Below are 27,372 nucleotides of genomic sequence, written 5' to 3' on the forward strand. Positions count from 1 at the left end.
GTTTGTTGTACTTCATGTCAGATGGATTTCAAAATGACATAGTCGCTCTCTGTGGTGATGAAATTTCTTAGCTCCGCTGTTGCGGGCATGTCCATGTTGTAAAGTTAAATTATCATGAGCTTTATTATTTGGGCCCGGTCATTAGCCCCGCCCCCCGGCCCACTCCGTCTTGTTCCGCTAGTGGTTCTGGATAATCTAAAACTGGGCCAGTCAATCAATCAAATTTTATTTGTATAGCACATTTCAGCAGCAAGGCATTTCAAAGTGCTTTAAAATAAAAACAGCATGTGACATTGAATAAACAGAAAAAGAGATTTAAGAAAAGAAAAAAGATTAAAAAAGACAAAAACATTAAAACCCCTTTTAGGACTTCAGTTAAACGCCGTTTAACTGGGATTCTAACCCTCTGGGCCTAAGGACTTTACAGATTTTTAGTTAAAACGTCATTTAACAAGGATTCTCAAACCTATAGATATAGCCCTTAAAAAGTAAAGATAAAAACATCAAAGACATCAAAACCCACTCTAACCCTAATTTAGCCATAATCAACTCTAACCAGGTGGGTTTTAAGTTGAGATTTAAAGGCTCTCAGTGTTTCAGCTGTTTTACAGTTTTCTGGAAGTTTGTTCCAAATCTGTGGTGCATAGAAACTGAATGCTGCTTCTCCTCGTTTGGTTCTGGTTCTGGATGCAGAGCAGAACCAGAAGATCTGAGGGGTCTAGACGGTTGGTACAGCAATAACAGATCTTTAATGTACTGTGGTGCTAAACCGTTCAGTGATTTATAAACTAACAACAGTATTTTAAAGTCTATCCTCTGAGCTACAGGGAGCCAGTAGGGACTTTAAAACTGGTGTTACGTGGGACTGGGAAGCATTTTAATGCTCAATATTACCCATCAGATAATGTTCCTCCTGTGTTAAACTGTGGGAATGCATCCTGATGGCGATTATTCACCCATCAGATAATGTTCCCCCTGTTCTAAGGGGCGGCGGTGTCTGATGGCTAAAAACCACACAGCCCTTATAGTGGCTGTCTGTTTCACATTGCTGTTTTATTGGTTTGATAATCCAGAGTTTATAAATAATCCATTTAGCATACTTCCTTTTCTTCATACTCATTTGTTCATTCTTGCTGGGGACTTGAATTGTGTAATGAACCCAGCATCAGATCGTTCCTCAGTCAAACATGTTTAAATCAGTTTTGGATTTCATGACTCAAAAAGGGTCATGAAATCCCATTTTGTGCCCTTGGGGGGCACAAAATCCACAAACAAGAACTTATTCTCTTTTCTCTCAGGTACACCAGTCCTATAGATAATTTTTTGTTGATGGCTCTTTCATGCACAGTCACGTCTTCTAAATATTATCCAATCATTATTTCAGATCATTCTCCTTTAAACTTTCATGAATAAACCCCATTCTTGCCCTCATTGGAGATTTAAGAGTCTCCTATTATCGGATGAGCCATTCAGTAAAATCATCTTATTAGCAACCAATGATTTTCTTACATTTAACAAGAGTGACAGTGTCTTTCTCATTACATGGGAAACATTAAAAGACTGTCTTCATGGCCAGATTATTTCTTTTTCAGCTAATTTTAATAAAAATCTGACCTAAAATATCAGAAATTTCAACAACAATTCAGAATATTGACAAGCAAAATGCCATTAATTATAAGTATTAAACCAGGGGAGCCCAAAGTGGATCCTGGAGGCCCGGCATCCTGCATGTTCTAGTTATCTCCTGGTTTAAAGCACCTGCATCCAATGATGTCTAAGAAGAACACTGACAACACCCCCAGTTCCTCATCTTCCACCTGAATGGAAAAATCTGTTTTCTGCTATTACTGTGACTAGTCGATGTAAAACATAAGAAACCATTGTAGGTGCAACTGCTAGCATGTAGCTTAGGATGACGCGTTGTGGTGACGTACTGAAGGAAAGTGTCAGAAATGATAGTTTCTTAAAGAGACAGAGGCCAAGTATTATTCCATCAGCTGCATTTATTACCGTTACTTAAATGGTAAAATAAAGAAAAACACAGTTTTTAATGGAGACCCAGTCAAGAGCCACACTAGTGCAGACAAACAGATTTAATTAGTTTCCGATGTTTCTGTGATTCCAGATGTTCCTCCAGGATCTGATGACCTCTGACCTTCAGTCTCATCTTGACGACCAGCTCAGATTTCAGCTCTGACCTCCAGAAACCTGTTTTTCTCACTGTCCTCTTTATCTTTGATTTTTTTTATGTGTACATTAGATTGAAGCAAAGTTGTGTTCCAGTTTTCTCTTTAAATTCTTCAATACAAAATGAATTTGAGTCGTTTATCTGTGGCTAACCAGAGAAAACTGTTACTGAGAGCAAATCAAACAGCTAAAGGTTTGCAACCACTGAGGGGTAGGAACTGCAAACAATCTATGCATTAAATAAATTTGTAATTTTTTGTTTTGCTTCCATTTTAACCAATATATGCTTTCATAACTAACAGGAAAAATAAAAAGCAGCTAATATTCATTTCAGATTTTTAGCTTTGTGTGTTTGTTATCTTTAGCTTAGAACCTGAATAAACTCCCTATGAATCTTTCCCTTAATATTTTTCTCTACAGATGTTAACCTTAACTCAAAGTGCTGTACAGATCAATAAAAACAAAAACAATTACCTCCCCCACCCCCACATGGAAAAACACACAACTCCATGGAAAATGTACAGACAAGCAGAAATGATTCAATTCGGGAAATATAGTTAAAAACAAGAGTCTTGGGTTTCCTTTGAGCATAAACTCATTTAAACCTGGTGCAGGTGGAAGTTCATTAAAACCAGCTGGATCTGATGGACTGGTTCCTCTGGCCCGTTAACTGCTGAAGAGGATCCAGAGTCACCAGGGATCTGCCTCCAGAACCAACAGCGCCCCCTAGTGACAGCTCCTCATGTTCCAGTGACAGCCTCATCTCATTGGTCCTCATTCAATGTGGTCCAACTCATCACAGCTGCAGATCCCAGTTTGTACCCTCAGCAGCTGGATGTCATTTAAAGCTCCAACTTTCAGTCCTGTTTTTATATAGAGAGATAAATCTTTATTGTCATTGTCACAAGAACAACGAAATTTAAAAAGTGCCGTCAGTCAGTGCATATGCTTGAAAAAAACAACTTGTCTCACACTTTACATATACTGTAAGAAATGCATAACAAGCGATAAAAAAAGAAACAAAAACTAATAAATAAGAATAGCCACATTCTCACACACATCATTCATGATGATTAATGGTTATTTTTGATTGCATTTAGTTTTGTTATTGCTGTAGGATAGAAACTGTCTCTGAGTCGGTTGGTTCTTGTTCTGATTGCTCTGTATCGTCTGCCTGAAGGCATCAGTGTAAACAGAGAATATCCGGGGTGAGAAGTGTCCTTTGTGATGTGTTGTGCCTTTTTAAGACAGCGGTCGCTGTGTAAGTCCTCCAGTGAGGGGAGAGGACAGCCAATGATTTTTTGGGCTGTATTCACAACCTTTTGTAGAGCTTTCCTTTGAGCCGCAGTGCTGCTGTTATACCACACGCAGATACAATAAGTCAGTATGCTCTCTATGGGGCACCTGTAAAAGGACACCAGCAGTTTCTCCTTGATGTTGTACTTCCTGAGAACCCTCAGGAAGTACAATCTTTGCTGGGCCTTTTTTGTCACCTCGAAGGTGTTCATGTTCCATGTGAGGCCCTGCTCAATGTGCACCCCCAGGAAACGAAAGTCAGCTACCCTTTCCACACATTTTCCCCCGATGTTTAGTGGTTTAATATCCGTTTTTTTCCTCCTATAATCTATTATGAGTTCTTTTGTCTTTGTGCTGTTGAGGAGCAGATTGTTCTCCCTGCACCACACTTGACAGCCGCTCCACTTCACCTCTGTAGGCGGACTCGTCACCTCCTGAGATGAGCCCCACCACTGTGGTATCATCAGCAAACTTGATGATGGTGTTGCTGTGGTGGGCAGAGGTGCAGTCATATGTGTACAGACAATAGAGCAGGGGGCTCAACACACAGCCCTGTGGAGAGCCAGTACTAATGCTGAGGGCAGTAGATGTATGTTGTCCCACCCTAACTCTCTGCTGTCGGTTGGTCAGGAAGCTCATAATCCACATGCGGGTGGGGTGAGGGAGACCCAGGTCCCCCAATTTGTCCACCAGTCTGTGAGGGAGGATGGTATTGAAAGCAGAGCTGTAGTCCACAAAGAGCATCCGCACATAGCTCCCCTGCCGCTCCAGATGTGACAGAGCAGCATGGAGGGCTGTGGTCACAGCGTCCTGGGTGCAGGACCTGAAGACACAAAGGTTAAAGGTTAATAAACACATTAAAACACATTGACTGACCAGGTGGAGATCAAAACAAGCTGAATTTCCAACAGACCAAATGATTCATCAGTAACAACAACAATCATCACATCATGAACATTTATTGTCAGTTGATGAAAATAAACAACTGTTGAGTTTATTGGAAAGGCAGAATGAAATTACAAGTTTGCTAGTAAATTAGAAATCTTTATTTTTTCTGTCAAATCGAGACACACCAGAACACCAACAGGATGGAGGCGGGTCCAGAAGGTTCTACCTCATGGTTCTGCTCCAGATTGAGCCTTGAGGTCCCAGTATCCCAGTATCCAACTGATCTGGAGGCCTCAGGAAAACATTATGGGAGGCAGCAGGGGCACTGCCAGAAATCTTGGGCCCCCTGACAAAAAATTAGTTTGGGCCCCCCTCACGCAGCTGCTGTTCCAATTTTTTTTTTTTTTTTTGTCTATTTGACCCATAAAAAGTGTCACAATTTTAAAGGCCTGCATCTGCCTTGCTTTCTTTGGTCCAATACTGATAAATGGCACAATATTTACTGCTCATGAATTTAACATCCAACAGTTCACATCCAGTATGCAAGTAGGTTGCTTACATTTTTCTATTAGTTTTAGATGCTGAAATGTCTACCCACGAGAAACAGTCAAAAGCAACGTGCAACTACACAAAGCAATCCAGACTTCTAAAAATGTTATGTAGTTGCATTTTATTCAAGCTGCAGTATAACTTTAATAAAAAATATGTTTGCTCTATATTTATGTTAAAGCTGTCACCATGTCAGTTTGTTATGAGACAGATAATCTGTGAAAACAATCAATCTCCTCCATCTCCTCCCTGACCTACTATTACTGGTTAAAGTAATGCACCGTTCTGACCAAAACAACCAATCAGAACCAGGAGGAGGGTCTTAGCGCTGTCAGTTATCCTCATTCACTCACTGCTAAATGTGCTAATGGTGGAGAAACAACTTATTGTTACAGGAAAAACATTTATCTGCTATCACTGATGGCTATGCTAACTAAACTAAGCATTCACAGTTTGAATCTGCACAGCTCTGTGCTATGCTAGCTGCATCACAGCACAAATTGAGGGAGAGGAAGGATGAGCAGCACCACATGAGATTGTGATTGACAGCACTAAAACTCTCCTGCCACTGACTGGTTGTTTCTAGAGAACCCTGGGAGAAAGCAGAGGAAATAGATTTTACACAGATTACCTCTCATACCATACTGTCACAACATAATGACAGTTTTAACAAATATGTGAAAAAGAAATTATATAAAAATTACATAATGCATCTTTAATTTCACTCAGGAGAGAATGGGTCAGGATGGATGTGGGTTAGAGCTGCTGCTGACTGACTCATCTGTTAAGTGGTTAAAGGTACAGGGAACAAGTTAAATATATGAATATGTTGATTTTTTTTTCCTTAATTCATTAAATGCTAGTGAAAAGGAGGCAAACAGTAATCTGTAGCTAAGCTAATTAAGCTAAATGGTTGATAATCTCACAGTCTACTCACCTCCCGGAGAAAAACTGGGTTATAAATTAACACTCTTGCCTTTTTCTCGCTCTCCCTCGCTTTTAGTTTTGAAAACCTGATTTTATTACTTTTCTGAGCAGCATAGTAACCGCCACAGTCGCCGCTGTACTCAGCTGCAGCTTCTACTGACTGTAGCTGCATAGTCACTGTTAAGCTCCAAGCAGGAACGAACCATTTCATGCAGATCCAGGGGGGTTCAGGGCAAAAACGGATGTGTGTTTTTAGTCTGGTTTTTACTGTTAAAAACAATCTTTGAAAATACAATATGATTAATTTTGTATTTGGAAGGATCCCGATTTTTTTAATTTTATGTCTATGAACAAAATATAAATAATTAAAGTGTGGAGGGCCCCCTGCCCTTTACCGCGCCACTGGGAGGCAGTGGCGGAACAAGTCAGCGTCTGGCCGAGGGCGGGGCTAAAGGCCGGGCCCTTTGTATAGCGGGTGTGCTCTTTCCCCTTTGATGAACCTTCCTCGGGAGGAGGGGGGAGAGGGCATATGGACTGAAAGAAAGAATGACTTTTTTTTTTTTTTTGTATGTTTTACCCAGAAAACACTTGGAGAAAATATCCATGAGTGAAACAATGACTGGGCAAGCCTACTATATAATTTACTTTGGGATTATCTCTTTACTATTCTACATACACCTTACTCAAGAGGAGAGGGCCCACTTTCTCTGGTCTGTAATCAGACGTTATAACGAATTGAAACTCTTCCTCCCTCCCAGTCCCCCCCATAGCTGTGTCCCTGATGGGAGGATTCTCCAGACTATGTAGAACCTCACTGATTCTACATAGTCAGAATGTAGACTATGTACATACCTTAGCACAAGAGAAGAACCCTTTCATGCATAGTGGCCACTACAGTTGACAGCTAAAAGCCATTTTCTTGAGCTTCTTTTGGATTTTTATGTTGTAAATGCACACAGACCACTCAGACCACTGAAGTGAACACTAATGCATCATAAAATACACCATCAACTACTGGCCATCAGCTGCAAATGCAAGAAATTATTTTTGTTAAATCCAATATGGCCGACCCTGTCCCTCCTTCTACTGTAGACAACTCTTACAGGTAAAAAAACAAACATTGTGACATCAGATAACCCCTAAAGAACAATACCACTGATGCATTTTTCAAATAACAACTTTGTATTTGGAGAAAATTACCATTGATCACCTAAAAAAAGTGAAATTAAATTATTTTTTTTGCTACATTTTTTTATGCCTTATGAAAAAAAATTGAAAAACAAATCCTGATACAATCATAATTTATGCATGAAAGAATTAATATTATTATTAAACATTAAAAATCATCATTGTCTTTCAGTTACAACCAGTAGGGGGCGCCTGTCCCCCTTCTACATCACCAACCTTCTTGATTTTCTTCTTCATCACATCCATGAATCTTCTCCATCATCTTCCTCTTTCTCTCAGCTGAAGCTCCTCCATGTTCACTTTGTCCAGATTCATCCAGAGTTTTAATTGAATAATCTGACATTTTGACACATTTTCTTCTTGTTCCTGAATAAAAACAGTAAACATTTCTCCATGTTTGTCAAAATACCTTGAACTTTCCTAACTATACATCCCTGATTAACAGCCTTCCTGCCCTGCAGTCCCTCCTCTCTCTGCCCCTCCTCTCTCTGCCCCTCCTCTCTCCCCCCTCCTCTCTCTGCCCCCTGCCTGCAGCAGACGGACCAGCAGCAGGAAGTAGGCGGCTCAGCCAGCCGTTCTCAGCTTCAGTGAAACATCGTCAGGTCAGATCACTGAGAAGAACAATGGAAGGAACATCTCACTGTCTGATCTGTAAGTAGACAAGTTTTAGTCTCTTTCTGCTGGATCAGCATTTCTCTCTGTCTGAGAGACACTGGAGACATTTTACTGGACGGATTTAATGATATAATCACTGGGGGACTGGATGAGTCTGAGTATGAAAGTGATCAGTCCAATAAATGGCAGGAGGTGATTATTGTGAATCAACGCTGTTTAAAAAAATTGAAGACAATAATAGATTTTATCTTTATAAATAAATAACAGCATCTTAATATAAAAGCAGAGGTAATAAAAAAAAAACTGGCTGAATTACACAAAATCAGAGCACAGCTTCATTTTAAACTAATAAATATATATTTTTATTTTTCTCTAGTTCTGATCTTCTTGCTGAGCTGCTCAACAGATGAAGGTTGGTGAACTTTGATACATTAAAATGATTTTAAATATTCATCCTTTGGATTCAAGGTTATGTCCAAGAATTTAATGAAAAATGTTAATTTGGATAATTATTGAATATAATGTTAATTATTATTATTTACAACTAAAATAATGATAATTGAATTTCTTCAGTCTCTCCAGTTCGTCTGACTGTGAGTCCCAGCAGATCTCAGTTCTTCAGAGGAGAATCAGTGACTCTGATCTGTGAGGATGGAGGGACTGTGAGGAGAAACACAAGCAGGAAGCGATGTGGAGATGGATGGGGGAATTCAGTCGGTTCTACCTGTGAAATCAGCTATTTGTACCCTGATGACTCTGGCCTGTACTGGTGTGAGTCCATGTCTGGATCCTCCAGCAGCAGCAGCAGCAGCAGCATCCAGCTCTCTGTCTCTGGTAAGATCAGACTGTGGAGTTAGTGTTGCTGTGTGGAAATGGATGAAATGCTGTAGTTTGTCTCTGTGTTGAGGTGGATCAGTGATCCTGCAGAGTCCTGTCCTCCCTGTGATGGAGGGAGATGACGTCACTCTGAGCTGCAGAGCAAAGAGTCCAGCCCACAACCTCCCAGCTGCTTTCTATAAAGATGGCTCCTTCATTGGTGATGGACCATCAGGTCACATGACCCTCCTCCATGTCTCCAGCTCTGATGAAGGCCTCTATAAGTGCAGCATCAGCGGTCAGGGAGAGTCTCCATCCAGCAGGATCTCTGTGGAAGGTCAGAGGATGAAAATATTAACTTTGGTTTTCATTAAAAAATGGGCAAATATTTAATAAATAAAACTTTATTTTAGACAAACCAACAACCAGTTCTGGTTCTCCACCCTCTCCTACATCTTCATCTTCCTCCCAGTTGGATCCCTTTGTGATTCTGGCTCTAAGATGGGGAATCGCTGTGGTTTTGCTGCCGACTCTGGTTCTACTGGTGAGACAATATTTTCAGAGAAAATATGGTGAGACGACACTTTAATTATCAATTCTCTGTTGGTTTAACGAACCAAATATTGGCACATTGGTTAGCTATTTTAATGTCGTCTAAAATATGTTTTTTTATTTCTCAAAATTAAATTGATCAAGTTAGACAAGTATAACCTCTGTTGGTCTTCAGCTGCTCTATTTTCTGGTAAATGTTGGTACATTTCTCTCTCTGTTTTGCAGTTTGAGGTTTTTCTTCAAACTGATTAAAATAGACTCTGTGGTCGTTCAGGTTCCTGTTCATAAGGTTTAGTAAATGTGGAGCAGATAAATACCTGCTAAAGATGAGAAATAAAACAACTTTAATCTTATATCTCCTATTAAAATACTACTTTTCTTTTATTCTGTAAGCTGTCCTTCTGAGTCAAATTCATTAATAAAACACATTTCAGCAACAAAACAGTTCAAAGTGCTTTACATCATAAAAACACAAAAATACAAAGTCATAGAAACACAGTCAGCAATTGAAGCGTTACATTTTGCTAAGTGCCGTCGTTACATATCAGAACAATGTAAAGCATTCTGAACTGCTTTGTTGCTAAATGTGCCAAACCAAAAACCTGATTGATTGATTGTAATGTTGACCTGTAGAGCAATAATCAATAATTCAGAAACATTTAGCAGTATCTTCACCTGCAGAACAAATAAAGCTTTTAAAATTATTTTTGTCTCTCCTGTCTCAGACGATCTGATGAGAAGTGAAACCTTGTCCTGTAGTCACCAGCAGCTCAGACTGGTCAGGCCTCTCTGTGGTTTTACTGCTTTCTGATTCGGTTCAAACTTTCAGAGTGCTATTTTCTACGTTGTGGTGAAAAGTTTATTGTCTAAATGGTCAAGAAGTTTGTAGTCTGCTGCTTAGTTTCTGATAAATTTCCATGATATTTTTAGGGTCTCACTGTTCAAAGGTGTTGAGTTAAAAACCTGCAAACTTTCTGCTGTTTATCAAGTCCTGCTAAATTAAACATTTAAATATAGTGAACCATGTTAACAGCCGTTGTTTTTCATTTTGCAGCAACCGACCCTGTGAAGACAAATAATGTTCGTTATCGACAGAAAATCATCAGAGAAGCAGAACCAGAGGTAAAACTCAAGGTTTATGAATTTGAAGACTGTTTCCTCCAGGAGGCATCCTGACCAGATGGCCGAGCCTCAACTGGCTCCTCTCGACGTGGAGGAGCAGCGGCTCTACTCTGAGTCCCTCCTGGATGACCGAGCTTCTCTCTCTAAGGGAGAGCCCAGCCACCCTGAGGAGGAAACCCACTTCAGCCGCTTGTATCCGGGATCTCGTTCTTTCGGTCATGACCCAAAGCTCATGACCATAGATGAGGGAGGGAACGTAGATCGACCGGGAAATCGAGAGCTTCGCTTTTTGACTCAGCTCTCTCTTCACCATGATGGACCGGTACAGCGCCCGCTTCACGGCAGACGCTGCACCAATCCGCCTGTCGATTTCCCGCTCCCTTCTTCCCTCATTGGTGACCAAGATCCCCAGATACTTAAACTCCTCCACTTGGGGCAGGACGACCCCCCTGACCCGGAGAAGGCTCTCTACCCTTTTTTAGCTCAAGACCATGGCCTCGGATTTGGAGGCACTGAGCCTCATCCCGGCCGCTTCACACTCGGCCACGAACCGCTCCAGCGAGAGCTGCAGATCACGACCTGATGAAGCCAATAGGACCACATCATCCGCAAAAAGCAGAGATGTGATCCTAAGGCCACCAAAACGGATCCCCTCAACACCTCAGCTGGTCAGAGATTCTGTCCATGAAAGTAACGAACAGAACCGGTGATGAAGGGCAGCCTTGGTGGAGTCCAACTCTCACCGGAAATGAGCCCGACTTACTGCCGGCAATGCGGACCAGACTCTGACACTGGTCATACAGGGACCTGACAGCCCGTATCAAAGGTTTGTTGCCACCAAGGGGCCCTGCCACCCCAGAGGCCCTGCCACCCCAGAGGCCCTGCCACCCCCGGGGCCCTGCCACCCCAGGGGCCCTGCCACCCAGGGGCCCTGCCACCCCAGAGGCCCTGCCACCCCAGAGGCCCTGCCACCCCCGGGGCCCTGCCACCCCAGGGGCCCTGCCACCCCAGAGGCCCTGCCACCCCAGAGGCCCTGCCACCCCCGGGGCCCTGCCACCCCAGGGGCCCTGCCACCCAGGGGCCCTGCCACCGAGGGGCCCTGCCACCCCGGGGCCCTGCCACCCAGGGGCCCTGCCACCCAGGGGCCCTGCCACCGAGGGGCCCTGCCACCCAGGGGCCCTGCCACCCAGGGGCCCTGCCACCCAGGGGCCCTGCCACCCCGGGGCCCTGCCACCGAGGGGCCCTGCCACCGAGGGGCCCTGCCACCCCAGAGGCCCTGCCACAGAGGAGCTTCCTAACCGCCTCGGCGACCTCGTCCCCAGAGGTTGGAGAGCCCAACCCAGAGTCCTCAGGCTCAGCTTCCTCAACAGAAGGCATGTTGGTGGGATTGGGTAGGTCTTCGAAGTATTCCGCCCACCGGCCCACAACATCCCGAGTCGAGGTCAGCAGCACCACCATCCCCACTATAAACAGTGTTGGTGCTGCACTGCTTCCCCTCCTGAGACGCCGGATGGTGGACCAGAATCACCTTGGAGCCGTAGGAAGTCTTTCTCCATGGCCTCTCCAAACTCCTCCCACGCCTGAGTTTTTGCCTCAAATATTAAATAAAACAAGTTATTTCCTCCAAACATGAAACTACATTTACCAGATAAATTAGAATTAGAAAGTACAAAAACACCTGTTAGGGAGGGGGTAAATCCTTCACACTTATTTTCCACCATAATTTGCAAATAAATTCTTAAAAATTCATAAAATGTGATTTTCTAGCTTTGTTTTCTCATTTTGTCTCTCATAGCTGAGGTCTACATGTCAGTTTCAGGCCTCTCGTCTTTTTAAGAGGGAGAACTGGCACAATTGGTGGCTGACTATGTACTTTCTTCTGTAAAACCTATTTTTCATGGTTATCCAGCATAACTGTCCAGCAGACAACCTGATTTAATTAGTTTCTAATGTTTTTCTGTGATTCCAGATGTTCCTCCAGGATCAGATGACCTCTGACCTTCAGTCTCATCATGACGACCAGCTCAGATTTCAACTCTGACCTCAGATTATAACTGATGATTATTTTAATCCAGGCTTGTATTGATTCTTTACTAAGAATAAGTTCTTCCTCAAGCTTTTGTCTCAAAAGTTAAGTCTAACAATGACTTAGATGTTTTTACCTCCAAACTTTATTTATATTTGATTTTTTTTTCTATGAACTAAACATGTTAGACTGAAGCAAAGGTTTTGTTTCTCAGTTTTGTTCTCTTGTTTGGGTTTTCTGTTTAAATTAAATAATTCAAATTGGAACATTTTAGTAATTTCTCTAATCAGCTACAAATCAAACTGTGAAAACCACTGAAGGATAAAATCTGCAAAAGAATCTGTGTTAAATAAGAGTTGCCATTTTTGTTTTTGCTTTATTATGTTATGCAATTAAAAAAAGCAGCTAATATTAATTTCAGCTTTGTGTGTTTGTGTTCTGTAGCGTAACGCTGATCTTTAATAAGATCATTATGAATCTCCTTCAATATTTTCTTTTGCAGATGTTAGACTTTAGTTCATCTTTGCTCTGATAAAGGACTTGTGGTTGTAGGTCAGGTAGACGCAGTGGACCAAGTTGTTGAGCAATGATGATGATTTAATGATGAAATCCAGAATCCAGGCAGCACAGGGGAGCAGAAGGAGATCAGAACTGGTAACGACTGGAACAACTCAAAAAACTGGGGAGACACAGGCTGACATGACAAGCGACGGAAAGGACTCTGCTTACAACAACAAGGACCTGACAGGGAACAAGAGACACAGCTGGGAACAAACAGGGCACAGAAAACAGATCACTACAGTATCAAATACAGAAGTTTAACTAAATAAATCATGTTTCTGTTTTCTCCTCTAAAGATGATTTTATAAGTTTTTATTATATTTGATTTTATTTACTCAGGAATATTCAGAGATCATCCACCGGATCAGAACCAGAGGCTGAATGACTCCAGAATTCAGTTCAGTTTTTTCTGTAGCAACAAATGTCGTCTTAGAGATTTTACAAAAAAAATAAAAATATTTCATCTCAGACACTCAAACATTCTGATTGATCCTGGTTATCAACCAGTACCGGGTTAGGTCAGTCGGATCAGGTCAGTCGGGTCGGGTTAGGTCAGTCGGGTTAGGTCGGGTCAGTCGGGCCAAGTCGGGTCGGGTCAGGTCGACCCAGAGGTCATCTCTTCATGACCTTTCATCCACCAGAACCGGAGCTGCAGATCCAGATGTTCTGATTGGACCTGATGTTCTGAACCTCCAGAGGTGAAACCAGCTGGTCCTCCAGGCAGCAGGAGGTTCATCATCCGCCATGTTGGCTCTGACGTCACAGCAGCCATCTTGTTTTACTGATCACATCGGCGGCCATTTTGTTTTGTTGTTTCAGTCCGGACCTGTTCATATTTACATAAATACATCCTGATCATAAATCCAGTGTGAAGCTTTAGTTTGTTGCCAGCTGTTTATTTAAAAATGACTCGTTTTTATCATTATTGTAACTTTATAACGTCTGTTTTTCATGTTTTTATATAATTATAAAGTCGACATTAATCAGATCAAACTGCAGGTTTTCATATCAGAAAACTGATGATGCTGGACAATAACCAGAGACTGAAGCTGTTATTTGGTCCTGAATTATTAAATAATTCCTCAAAAATACATTTGAATAAAAATATAAAAATAATGAAGAACTGTGTGAATATTTGACCAATAGAAATATCAGCTTTCATGCTGATGTATCACTTTATATGAGAGGAAATTTTATAACAAGTTAAATAAACCAAAAATCAAAGTTTATTTTTCTCCACAGAACTTTTATTGTTTCTGTTTCTTTTCTTTGTGTCTGTGACCTTTGAACTCTTTGAACTTTCAGGATTAATTGATGCTGATGAGCTATGAGTTATTATTCCTGAAAAATGTAAAATGAACTAAAGTGGAAACTTTCATCTTTTATTCCTCTCATAGATTCAGTTTATCTGGTTTCATAAAGAATAAAGTCTTTAATTAGCTGTATGCAGATGGACCCTAATATAAATATATTAATGTTTAATAAAGCATGTGGAGCTTTTAATATTTTCATTTAAATAAAACCATTTTAAATATAAAGGTCATTTGTTTAGTTCTTCATGGACAGATTGGTTAAAACCACATTGGATCAGATGTTAATGTTTCCTAATTCTTTCTTTACTTCCTGTTTTCTCAGCAGAATCATCACCTTTAATTATGATCAAGAACAATTTAGCTTCCTCCATTAACCTGTGCTCTACCGCCACCTGCTGGTTTAGCCTGTTTACTGCAGAGCGCCGCCATGTTTGGACATTGGATAGATTTTACCTCCAGTTTTTGGTCTGGAAATCATTTTAGAGGATTTCACTGTAGTTGGTAAAACCCTTGTTAAAAATAACAGTAAGGATTAATGATGAGTTTTATTTTTCATGTAAATTCCTGTTGAGTTTGTAAACCTTTCATTAATAAATTTAAACCAAATATTTTTCAAACCATAAACAATACAATGTCGTAAATTGTATTAGTTTATAGTAACATTATAAGAGCAAAAACAATCTGTTGTCCAGTTTTACAGCCTGATGGTTTTAGGAAACTGAAGGAGTTTCTAGTTTCTTTCTGTCCAGCAGGTGGCGCCTCTGGACCAATTAAACTAAGATCTGCTACAGTATTTATTCTAATTAAATGATCATAAAGGTAAAGCCTAAGATTTCATTCTGTAACTCAAAGATATGACTTATAGAAAATATATAAGTTTTTCCATAATTCATGTTATAAATGAATAAATTAGTTTGTTTTAGTCTGAATGAACAAACTGAACCGTGTTAAAGTATCAGGGATGTTTCTCTGAAACAGCAGAGAACCAGCTGAACATCTAATAATATATTTAATATCAAAACATCTGGTATTTATTAGAACTAAATGTTAATATTTTTGGAGATAGTTTTAATTCTTCTGCCCCATTTAATGAATTAGGAAAAATACTTTCAAAGTATTTTATTCATTAAAGATCTGAACGTCTCACTGCTGGTAATGAGAAGCAGCAAAATGAATATTTTCTTTGTGTATTAAATATGTTATATAAACTAAAACAAAACCTTTTCTCTCTGGTAAAACAAAGTTAAAGTAAAAACTCCTTCCAGAGAAAAGCAGCCAATCAGAGAAGAGAATCAGTTTGAACCTGTTCAGGTGTTTCTGCTGGATTTCAGTCAGTCCTCAGGTCAGAGGGTGAGGTCAGGGTTACTGACACTTTAACTGAAACATTCATCTGATCTGAAAGCAGCAGGTGGGGTCAAAGGTCACAGCTGCTCAGTAAGAAGGTCACATTTCCACTGGTTCCAGGTTTGATTGCAATAAATCAGCTTTTTAACCTCTTAAATGCAAAACTTTAAACATTTTATTTAATTTAAGCTGCTGTTCCTGCAGGGAATCTGGATGATGTTTAATGTGTTTTACTGTATTTAATCTTTTAAAATGAGAGTTAAAATGTCTCTACTGCTGAATGAGTCCAGAGTTGGAGCCCAGCAGACTGGATTATTGATCAGGTTGTTTCTGATGATCAGATCAAACTAAACCAGCAGCAACAGAGGCTGAGCAGCAGCTGCTTTATTACAGGCAGCAACATGTTGGATAATGTGAGTTATGCAGATAGCAGGACTACAGAGACAGGAAGTGACATCAGACATTCAGGTAGGGGGCGGGGCTTGGAGAAACATTTATTCTGTTTTCAGACCAACATCAGAACCAGTCTGAGTTTTAAATGCTGGATTTTTACACCTTTTAATAATCCATGGGGGTGAGGGGGGGGGGGGGGGAGACTGAAACTGCTAGAAATCTTAGATTCCAGGTAAAATCATAATATTCTGAGTTTTTAGTTACAGAAAATGGAATCAACATCTTAAACCTACAGAATATCTGACTCTGTGGATTAGAGATTATCAGTCAGATTTAATCTGGAATGAAGCTGATATGATCCATATTTTCTAACTGTTTTCCTCTGAGATCTGGACTCATGATATTAAACATAACTGATTTATCTGAACCTGGAAGCTGCAGCCGTCCAGAATCCAGGATTTCCTGTTTCTACAGAAAGAAACCAGATGGAGTTTAGTTCATGAAGAACTGATTCAGCTGAACTGCTTCTAGGAGATGATTTTATATGTGAATAAAAAGTAAGAACTGTTAAAAACATAAACCACATGATGAGGAAGAGGAGCCTCAGCCTGGTTTTCTTCCTCCATCTTGTCAGGTTTCCTCTGAGTTGAACTTTGACCTGATTGACTCAAACCCTCCGACTGGATCAGTCAGTCAGTTTCTCTCTGTGGAGGAGAAACAGGAAATGATGAAGGTTTCAGAGAATCAGGTTTATTCACCAAGTTTGACACAAAAACAATCTGACTTTAGTCTTTGCATATTTAAAAAGAATATAAATATGATTTTAGAGAAAAGAAACTCTTTTCTTTCCTGTATTTATTAATTATGTGATTTACAGGAAGATGTTTATTACTGTAAATATTCATGTTATCAGTCTATAAACATAAAAAGAAACTGAATCTGCAGCTGAACAAAAAGATCAATAAACTTACAGTAAAATAACATCTGAAGAAAAAACAATAGAAATAAGATCTTTGATTAAACACCATGATGATACAAAAAACTATTTTCAATGCAAGTTAACATGTTTATATATTAATATTGTGAAACTTTGGTTTAGACTTTAAAATTCAGCTGGTTTTAGGAGAATAAGTGAAAATCTGCAGGTTTTATGATAATTTGAGACTTTGATCCATAAAAACTGATTCTGGATTTTAATTTTCTGACTGGATTAAAAACAAACTTATTTTCTAGTTTTATTTTCTGATATTTCATATTAATCCTGACCTGCATTTGGTTCAACTGAAGGTAAATGAATAATAAATGTTTGTTTGGTTCGGTTAGAAAAGTCTGAATGTTTCTGTTCATCTGATGTTTTAAACTGTTTGGACAAATTTATTAAAATCAGATCAAAGTAGCTTCAATAACTGGATGAGAAAAGTTGGTTATAATGTAGTTAAAGGTTCATTTCAGGTGTTTTAGGATCTTGGTTAAGAGGTTTTTTTTTTAATGAAATCTTAAAAGCATAAAAATGTTTCACCAATTATCCTGTTACTATGGCAACGTGGAGGAAAATGATCTTCATCCTTTAAACTGCAGAATATTTCTGGCTCTGAGCTTCATCACTAAATTAATCAACACAAAAATATAAAACAGAAAAGCAGAAATCAAACCTGAACTGATGTTTTGCTCTGATCATTTCAGATGTTTGTCTTTATTAGATGTGAAACATTTTGATCATAAAGGCTGGAAGCTGCTGATGGATGAAACATCAGAAACATTTAAAGTTAAATGAGATGAAAACAGAAACATGATCAGGAAGGAACCAGAGCTGTTAGATGGAGCTGAGATGATTAAATTCAGATCCATCAAATACAATAAAATAATCTTTATTTTCCTCGTCCCAATTCTAGAGGCTGATTTAAAAGAAAGTCAGAAGAACAAGATCTTCAAAACACAGAAACGATTTAAACTCAAAACAGAAATATTTTCTGAATTATTTATTGTCATATTTTATCATAAGTAAGAACATCTGACATTTTAGCAGACGGTGTTAAAACATCAAAGAATAAAAATGTTCACCTAAAAACACATTTAAATAAATATAAAAACCCTGGATAATAATAAACCACAGATTAATAAATCAGAGCTGGAAAAGGACAGAAAGCCTCTCTGGGTCAGAGGTCGGGTTCTGACCCAAACAGAGGATTTAAAGGGCCAGTAGTGTTTTAAACATTTATAGCAGAATCCAGTAACAGTTACATTCAGCTGATGTAAAACTGCTGAAGGTTTTATATGAGCTGTAAACATTTAATATGATTTAAAGGCAGAAGCTTGGGGGCGGGGCTAGGTCCATCCAGGTGTTTACAGCTGAATGGTTGCCATGGAGATCAAAGGGTTTCTCAAACATACATCAAAGAACCGAGGCAAAACTTTATGTTTGTTTTAGATGATGGAAAAACATTATGACATGATTTATTGTTCATGATCCCTTTAAGCTCATGGGGTTCATGGATGAGGGAACCGGATCAGGATGGAGAGACGGATCGATCAGAGATGAACCGATCTGTAGAGGAGAGATGAGACAGGAGGAGAAACTCTAGATCTGATAGATCTACATTCCTGTTCTCATCTATGGTCAGGAGTTTTTGCTGCTCTGCTGACCCCTGACCTCTGATAAGAGGAAGACAACGGATGGATGATAAATCATAAAGTTAAAAACAACTTTACATAAAATCCCAAAGCACCAAAACAGAAAATATAACAGAAAATTCACAGATCACAAAAAAATTCAAGACCCTGAACATTAATATTAGATATAAAAGGAAAATATAAAACCACTGAATAAAGTAACAGAAAAACACAGAACCAGTTTAAAGCCTCCACTACATTCATGGAAAAATAAAGTAACCTTTGACCTATTGGTGATAAATTAGATTATAATGCAGAACTGTAACAATGTGTTTCTGCATTTTGATCTAATAAATGCTAATAAACTCATTAATGAGCAGAAATGAATCATAAACCATAAAGGCAGAAAATATCTCCAGGTTTTCTTTGGTCCAAAGCTGCAAATTCTGGACTGGAAATAAAAAGTTGAGAGATTTTTCCAGTTTGTGTTTGAATAGAAGAAGAAACAGAAGGAGGAGGTTCAGGTTCAGGTTGGTTCTGGTCAGACTGGACTCTCCTCCTCCTGATGGATCCAAACCAGTTCCAGTTCCAGTTCCAGTCATGAACTGGTTCCTCAGGCAGCAGAAATGATTCAGTTCCTTCAGATCTTCATTCTGTCATCAATAATCAATAGTGATCAATCAGAGGCTGCAGACTGGACCAGAGGACCAGGAAGTGTCTCTGTTGGTCCATCAGAACCTTCACTGAGATCGGCTCTGATCCAAAGTCTGACTGGATCAATGATCAGAGATGATCAACCTGATCAGACTGATTGAGCAGCCATCAGTGACATCCTGATGTCCTCTGGTTGGTCCTGGTCTGTCCCTGCTGAGGAGACAGAGGACAGTTAGAGAGACAGACAGGAGGACAAAAGACAATCAGAGACAGATGGACAAACCTTTGATGTTGAGATGAAACGTTTTCATTCTCAGCAGTTCTCCGTCTCTATAAACTCCACATCTGAACCACCTGCTGTCTCTCTCTGTGGGTCGGTCCAGAGTCAGACTGACGTCTTTAGTCTCCAGAGCGTCTTTGTCCATCCTGGTTCTGCCTTTGTAGATCTTGGCCTGATATACAGGATGATCAGAACCGATCTGCTCCATGTGGACGATCCTCTCTTCTTTGTTCTTCCACTCCACTCTGTCTCCCTCCTGCAGGTCAGAGGTCACCTTGAACTCCAGCTTAACAGACTCCGCCCCCTCCTCAAACTCCACCTGTTGGTCTGAGAGAAGCAGAAAGAGGAAGATGAGCAGCAGATCTTCATCACTTCCTCTCTGAAGGTGAGAGCAGCAGGAACAGGAAGGTGGATCTCTCTCCTGCTGGTTCTGATCAGAAAGTTCTACTGGGTTGAACTGGACTTTCCTTCCAGGTCCATGTTCTCCTGAAGAGCTGCTCTCCAGGTTCTGTGGACCTGGACCTCCGGTCCAGATCAGCTCCCAGCACCAACATCCCATAATAAGCAGAGAGTTGGTGGACCAGCGACTGTTTCCAGCAGGACTACAAATGTAAGCAGTGTTTTCTGCAGACGTCTTTCCCCATCTTTGAGTTTACGTCTTTTGAGATGAGACACATAAACCCAGTTTTCTGTGCTGTTGTTTACCGGCCCCCCAAATATAATAAATATTTTATAAGCGACTTTTCTGACTTTTTATCTGGGATTTTAACTAACTATGGACATGTTCTTATTGTTGGAGACTTCAATATACACGTGTGTTGTCCTGATAAGCCTCTGGTAAAGGACTTTTTAAGCCTTCTGGACTCTTTTAACCTGGTACAGGCCGTATCCGGCCCCACACATGAACATGGACACACACTGGACCTGGTCATTTCCTGTGGTCTGCCTGCGACTAACCTGGAAATCTGTGACTCTGTGTTTTCGGATCAGGCTCCCTGTTTTATTCACTGTTACTTTGACACCTACCGCAGTTAAAACTCGCGCTGCTGTTCGGCGCTGTCGGATTATTAACCCTTCCACTGCCACTCAGTTCTCTACTGCTTTTCTTCAACTCTGTGGATCATCTGACTTCCTCCACTTCGATACAGAAGAGCTCTGGTCCTGGTTCTATTCTTCCTGTCAAACCATCCTGGACTCGGTTGCTCCATTAAAAACCAGGCAGCCCAGGATTAAACCTGAGCCTTGGTTTAATGACAGAACTCGTGCTGCAGGAAGGAATGTCGTCGTGTTGAACGCAGGTGGAAAAAGGATAAACTGCAGGTTACTCTTCAGATTTTAAAAGACTGTTGGCGTCTCTACCAGAGCACAGTTAAAGAGGCAAAAAGGGAATATTTGGCAAATATCATTTCCTCAAACAGTCATAACCCACGTGTTTTATTTAACACCATTGACTTTGTGCTTAATATTTCTCAGAATGCCTGTTTGGAAGCTTCTCCTGATGTGTGTGATGATTTTATGCGTTTCTTTATTGAAAAGGTTGGTAGTACCAGGGCTCTTATCACTGCTCCTGACTCTGACCCTTCAATTTCAGTCCCTTGCTCGGCTGCTTTCAATAAGTTTGAGCCTGTGACTGTCTCACTGTTAGAGGATGTGGTTGGCCACATTAAGCCATCAGGTTCCCCCCGTGATCCTGTCCCTCCACGATTTTTTAAAGATATTTTACCTAGCATAGGGCAGCCTGTTCCTGTTCTTGCAATTATAAATAGCAGTCTGTCCTCAGATGTGGTCCCTGCTAGTTTTAAACATGCAGTAGTGCAGCCACTGCTTAAAAAACCTGGCCTTGATCCGACTGTTCTGGCTAATTATCGGCCTATATCCAAGCTCCTTTTCTTTCTAAGGTTTTAGAAAAACTTGTGTACCGTCAGCTGACACAGTTTTTAGATGACAATGGCATTCTGGAGGTTTTCCAGTCAGGTTTTAAAACTCTTCAGAGCACAGAATCTGCTTTGATTAGAGTTTTTAATGACGTCCTTCTTGCATGTGATTCTGGTCACCATGTTGTTCTGATGTTACTTGACCTACTGCTGCCTTTGATACAGTAGACCACGACATTTTAATATCGCGATTACACCACATTGTTGGTATTGATGGCACTGTTCTTAAATAGTTCAGGTCTTACCTGGAGGACCGAACATTTTCAGTGAATATTAGTGACTCTGAATCATCTGTTGCTTCAATGTCTTATGGTGTCCCACAGGGCTCAATACTGGGCCCACTGCTTTTCTCTATTTATTTACTGCCTCTGGGTTCTATCCTTAGGAAACATGGGATTTCTTTTCATTGTTACGCTGATGACTGTCAGATTTATTTGCCTCTGAAGCAAAAGGATGTACATTCTATCAAACATCTCCTGGCATGTCTAGGAGATATTAAAGCTTGGTTGGCCTTGAACTTTTTAAACTTTAATGAAAACAAAACAGAGGTGATGGTGTTTGGACCCAGTGGCTCCTGTGAGTCCTCCTCTGTTGACCTGGGACCCTTGGAGGTTTATTTTAAACCTGTTATTACAGATCTTGGTTTTAAGGTGGACAGTGATTTTAAATTGGACAGCCAAATTAGAGCTGTGGTTAAGTCCAGCTTTTATCATTTAAGGCGATTGGCGTCAGTGAAATCTTTTCTTTCCAGGCAGCATTTTGAAACAGTGATCCACGCTTTTATTTCAACTCCACTGGATTACAGTAACTCACTTTATCTGGGAGTCAGTCAGTCGCTGCTCTCACGTCTGCAGCTGGTACAAAATGCTGCTGCACGACTTCTGACAGGAACTCGAAAGAGGGAGCATGTGACCCCTGACCCCTGTCCTGGCCTCACTTCACTGGCTGCCTGTATATTTTAGGATTCATTTTAAAATTCTTATGTTTGTTTTTAAATCATTGCATAATCTTGCCCCTGCTTACCTCTCTGAGCTTCTTCACCCCTATATACCCTATCAGTCTCTCAGGTCAGCAGATCAGCTGCTCTTGGAGGAACCGAGAACAAAAAGGAAGCTCAGAGGGGACAGGGCTTTCTCTGTTATGGGCCCCAAGTTATGGAACGACTTACCTTTGCAGGTCAGAGAGGCCCCTTCACTGTCCAGTTTTAAAGTTCGTCTTAAACCCATCTATTTTACTTGGCTTTTAGCACCAGTGGGATCTAGTTTTAAATTGTATGTTTTTGTTTTTAAACTGTTTTTAAATTACTTTTTATTATGTTGTGTTTTAATGTACAGCACTTTGTATCAACTGTGGTTGTTTTAAAGTGCTTTAGAAATAAAGTTGGTATGGTATGGTACCAGTCAGGAGGTTCTGAGTGTTTGGGTCAGAACCAGTTGGTCTCAGTAGAACCGAGCCGTGAGGCGCCACCTTTGGTTCTGCTGCTTTCATCATGAGACCTGAGAGTGGACCGGACCCAGTGGAGCCCAATGATGGTACCGATTGGTTCTGATGGTACCGACTGGTTCTGATGGTACCAACTGGTTCTGATGGTACCAACTGGTTCTACTGGTACCGACTGGTTCTACTGGTACCGACTGGTTCTGATGGTACTGACTGGTTCTACTGGTACCAGCTGGTTCTGATGGTACCAGCTGGTTCTGATGGTACCAGCTGGTTCTGATGGTACCGGCTGGTTCTACTGGTACCAACTGGTTCTGATGGTACCAACTGGTTCTGATGGTACCAACTGGTTCTGATGGTATTGACTGGTTCTACTGGTACTGACTGGTTCTGATGGTACCAGCTGGTTCTGATGGTATTGACTGGTTCTACTGGTACTGACTGGTTCTGATGGTACCAGCTGGTTCTACTGGTACTGACTGGTTCTACTGGTACTGACTGGTTCTGATGGTACCACCTGGTTCTGATGGTACCAGCTGGTTCTACTGGTACTGACTGGTTCTGATGGTACTGACTGGTTCTGATGGTACCACCTGGTTCTGATGGTACCAGCTGGTTCTGATGGTATTGACTGGTTCTGATCCAACACAAATATCTGATCACTGAAGTCTAGAGAAATAAAGATGATCAAATGTAAACCACTGACCTTTGACCTCCAGCTGAACCTGTTTCATCATCAGGACGTCTCCTCCTCTGGAGACTCTGCAGGTGAAGGTCTCACTGAATGTAGGATCCTTCAGAGTCAGACTGAGGTCTTTGGACTTCAGCAGGTTTTCATCCATCCTGGTTCTGCCTCTGTAGCTCGGATGCTGTTCATCAGTCTGATCAGAACCGTTCGGATACACATGGACCACTTCATCATATCTGTCGTCCCTCCACTCCACCTTAGTGTCTCCATCCAGATCCTCTGTGGTTCTGCAGGGCAGCAGGACAGACTCCACCCCAGGTTCCACCTCCACCTGTTGGACTGAGAGACAACAGAGGACAAGATGAGTTGGACAGACAGCAGCAGCTCTGAGGACATGTCCTCTTACTGGATGAAGGTCCAACATGTTGGACTGGTTCCATCTGAAATGTGTCCCATGTCTCCACTGAACAGAGACACTGTTGTCTCTGCTGTGTCCAACCAGCAGCAGGTGGACAGAATGTCCTCAGTGAGGACAGCAGGAAGCTGCAGACTGTCCCCAGCAGCAGTTGGACTCTGGTCCCCGTCTGTCCTGGACTTCTTCCTCCTGCTCTTCTTCCTCATCTTCATCACTCATTACATCACATTGACCTTTGACCTTCTAATCAGCCAATCATCACTATTGATCAGAACCAATCAGCTGATTGGAAAAATACATTTAAACCACTGACCTTTGACCTTTAGCTGAACTTGTTTCACCATCAGGACGTCTCCGTCTCTGCTGTAGACTCTGCAGCTGTAGATCCCGTTGTCTTCACACATCGGCCGTTTCAGAGTCAGACTGAGGTTTTTATCCATCTTGGTTCTGCCTTTGTAGCGCTGGTTCTGTTCTCCAGGCTGATCAGAACCGTTCTGATACACATGGACCATCTTGTTATATTCGTCCCTCCACTCCACTCTAACGTCTCCAGGCAGGCAGGCTGTGGACCTGCAGGACAGCAGCTGGTCTCCCCATCTCCAGGGCAGCAGGACAGACTCCTCCCCTGGTTCCACCTCCACCTGATGGACTGAGAGACAACAGAGGACAAGATGAGTTGGACAGACAGCAGCAGCTCTGATGGTCTCCTGACTGTCTGTGTCTCCTAGTGACTCTGAGGACAGAGACATGTGTCCATGTCCCAATGCCTGACAGCAACACACCAAGCTCCTCTCCCCAGTCACTGAGTCTTTAGAGAGACAGGAAGTTGATGACCCACAATGCACCAGGAGCTGCTGACCCACAATGCACCGGGAGCTGCTGACCCACAATGCACTGGGAGCTGCTGACCCACAATGCACCAGGAGCTGCTGACCCACAATGCACCAGGAGCTGCTGACCCACAATGCACCAGGAGCTGCTGACCCACAATGCACTGGGAGCTGCTGACCCACAATGCACTGGGAGCTGCTGCGGAAGAAAGCAGACACTGACCAAAGGGATTATGGGTAACGCAGTTCTAGGGACTCACCTGAGAAACGATACCATAACCACAGGATAAGAACTGCAGCAGCAACCAGAGCCAGAACCAGTAGAACCAGTAGAACTTTAGCCCAGACTGGAATCGGTTCTGTGGAGACAAATGAAGATGGAGGAGTTATAATAACAGAATATTTTAATAATCATTTTATTTTTCTATTAAATCTGATTTAACAGACAGGAAACCTGGTTGGTTCAGTTTGACTAGAAGAGATCTGATTGGTGGAGCTGGTTGCCCTGGTAACCAGAACATGATCTGGATCAACTTGATCTTTATGGACCAGAACCTTCAAAACTCTCCTGGTTCTGGTCTAAATCTGCTGGTTGGAGTTGATATTATGGGATGTTTCCATTATAGTGTCAATGATTAACAAAGAGCTGATGATCAATAAAAGGCACTGAATCCGACTGAGCCTCAGTTCTGGTTCCACAGTCATAATAATCATTATAATCAATTAGAGCGTTTTCACTGCGACCTCATGGTGGCGCCGCTGAGCCTCAGGGCCACAGAGTCGTCCTCTGGCCATTACTGGGTCCAGAACCGAGTCAATCTGACAAACATCAGGCAACAGCATCTATACTTTCTAAATGAAATAAGACTCTATTTGTTAGAAATATTATCTATTTAATGAAAATATGGTTATATTTAAACATGTTGTGTCATAGAAAAGATGTGGATTTAATTCTGGAAGCTCCAGTTTCCCTCAACTCAGCAGGAAAGGCAGGAGAAGCAATGGAGGAAAATATTAGTTTGATTTGATGCTCATCCTTTCATCGCTGGTATCACCTTTTTAATCATTTCCCACATGGATCCAGCAGAACCTCTGCTGTGCAGCAGAACCTCTGCTGTGCAGCAGAACCTCTGCTCTGCAGCAGAACCTCTGCCGTGCAGCAGAACCGAGTCGGGATGGAAGCAGAGGAAACTGGGAAGGAATGGCTGCAGTTCGCCTGTGGAGCAGGAAGTGAGGCGAAGCCAGTGGACATCAGGGCTGACCGATGAGGATCAGGGGAAACGAGGCCAGACGGTCCTGACCTGCAGGATCCAGAGGATCTTCATGTTGGTGACCAGAACGTTCCAGAACCAGCTGGAGGTTCTGGAACGTTCTGGTCACCAACATGAACACCTGCTGCTCAGCCTCCAACAGCCTGACCTCCATCCAACCCCTGCTCACCTGGCTGGGAGACCCCAAGCCTCTGAATGTTCCAGCTTCAGAGGAATCAGGTGTTAAGAACATTTTTATGTTCAATATGAAACCAATAAAGTGACAGAGAGAATCTGCATCTCTGTGTGATTTATTCAAAGGTTTTATTGTGTAATTTATCAGGAAAATGTGTTTTTATAAGAATTTTGATTTATTACAATAAATATCAGTTAATGCTAAAAACCAGCAAATGTTAATTTTATTATTTTCTCCTGCTTTTCTCCTCAACAGCATCAAACATAATAAATTCAGGAATCTGGTGAGATGGACATTAATGTAAATCTCATTTCTTTAACCTGAAGAATCTCATTTCAAACTGAAGGTTTTAAAAAGCAGCTTTTATGTTTGTGGCACCGTGGATGTTTTCATGCAGAAAAATTAATAGTTTTAAATCATTTTTATTGTTTCACATTGTGCTACAAAATGTTGTCATAACATTTAAGGTTTCCCTCCTTACTGTGTATCGGCTGCTGATACAGATTCAGCTCTGAATGAGGTTTAGTCACATGATGGTCCAGTTTTCAGTGTGAACACACTTTATGACTGAAGATGCAACACCAGATCAGAGGAGAGAGTTCAGACCCGCCTTTCAGCTTCTCCACCACTGAGATGCATCCTGCTGGTACCAACATGAAACCAGTGGCTGCAGGTGACAGCTGGCTGCTGCAGGCGACAGCTGGCTGCTGCAGGCGACAGCTGGCTGCTGCAGGCGACAGCTGGCTGCTGCAGGCGACAGCTGGCTGCTGCAGGCGACAGCTGGCTGCTGCAGGCGACAGCTGCCTGCTGCAGGCGACAGCTGCCTGCTGCAGGCGACAGCTGCCTGCTGCAGGCGACAGCTGCCTGCTGCAGGCGACAGCTGGCTGCTGCAGGCGACAGCTGGCTGCTGCAGGCGACAGCTGGCTGCTGCAGGCGACAGCTGGCTGCTGCAGGCGACAGCTGGCTGCTGCAGGCGACAGCTGGCTGCTGCAGGCGACAGCTGGCTGCTGCAGGCGACAGCTGGCTGCTGCAGGCGACAGCTGGCTGCTGCAGGCGACAGCTGGCTGCTGCAGGCGACAGCTGGCTGCTGCAGGCGACAGCTGCCTGCTGCTGGCTGCTGCAGGCGACAGCTGGCTGCTGCAGGCGACAGCTGGCTGCTGCAGGCAACAGCTGCCTGCTGCTGGCTGCTGCAGGCGACAGCTGCCTGCTGTTTCCCATTGAGGAATCGTTGAACACCACTAGCTTGTGGTATTTGCTGTCTCCTAAGCATTGGAATCTGAGGGTAACTTCCTCAGATT

The 27,372-nt window shown here is 42.0% G+C and overlaps 2 protein-coding genes and 1 long non-coding RNA gene across 3 annotated transcripts in view; 2 read left to right on the plus strand and 1 right to left on the minus strand.

Annotated features, from left to right (window-relative positions):
- Positions 1 to 7,561: 7,561 nt before the first annotated feature.
- The window catches only part of LOC106913559 (high affinity immunoglobulin gamma Fc receptor I-like), a 108,054-nt gene continuing 88,243 nt past the window's right edge, over positions 7,562 to 27,372 (plus strand). Inside the window, exons 1-4 of the mRNA XM_088015615.1 lie at positions 7,562 to 7,686; positions 8,027 to 8,062; positions 8,224 to 8,484; positions 8,558 to 8,803. Of these exons, the coding sequence (XP_087871741.1) occupies positions 7,659 to 7,686; positions 8,027 to 8,062; positions 8,224 to 8,484; positions 8,558 to 8,803 (571 nt within the window). The 5' untranslated portion in view covers positions 7,562 to 7,658. The remainder of the gene's footprint in view (positions 7,687 to 8,026; positions 8,063 to 8,223; positions 8,485 to 8,557; positions 8,804 to 27,372) is intronic.
- Positions 8,884 to 12,586, plus strand: LOC148154424 (uncharacterized). The gene is made up of 3 exons (XR_015766112.1): positions 8,884 to 9,038; positions 10,073 to 10,140; positions 12,110 to 12,586. It is a non-coding gene; the product is annotated as an uncharacterized LOC148154424 (long non-coding RNA).
- Positions 19,190 to 24,984, minus strand: LOC106913657 (uncharacterized). Its single transcript, XM_088015959.1, has 5 exons — positions 24,889 to 24,984; positions 24,112 to 24,447; positions 23,402 to 23,722; positions 19,325 to 19,648; positions 19,190 to 19,254 (listed from the first exon to the last, which is right to left on the minus strand). The coding sequence occupies exons 2-5, from the start codon at positions 24,308 to 24,310 to the stop codon at positions 19,190 to 19,192; spliced, it is 909 nt and encodes a 302-aa protein (XP_087872085.1). The 5' UTR covers positions 24,311 to 24,447; positions 24,889 to 24,984.

The sequence above is a fragment of the Poecilia mexicana genome, unplaced genomic scaffold (assembly GCF_051168715.1).
Source record: "Poecilia mexicana isolate PSO_F unplaced genomic scaffold, ASM5116871v1 scaffold_18, whole genome shotgun sequence".
Classification (NCBI taxonomy): Eukaryota; Metazoa; Chordata; class Actinopteri; order Cyprinodontiformes; family Poeciliidae; genus Poecilia; species Poecilia mexicana.

Bases quoted from the DNA above. Each gene is read 5' to 3' on its own strand.
- LOC106913657 (XM_088015959.1), bottom strand. From the start codon at position 24,310: ATGGTCCATGTGTATCAGAACGGTTCTGATCAGCCTGGAGAACAGAAC. The intron at 19,649-23,401 runs GTCAGTGGTTTA...TGCTTCTCTCAG, and splicing joins GGTTCAGCTGGAGGTCAAAG to ACCAACAGGTGGAGTTTGAG. The intron at 19,255-19,324 runs GTTTGTCCATCT...CTGTCTCCTCAG, and splicing joins GTTTCATCTCAACATCAAAG to CAGGGACAGACCAGGACCAA.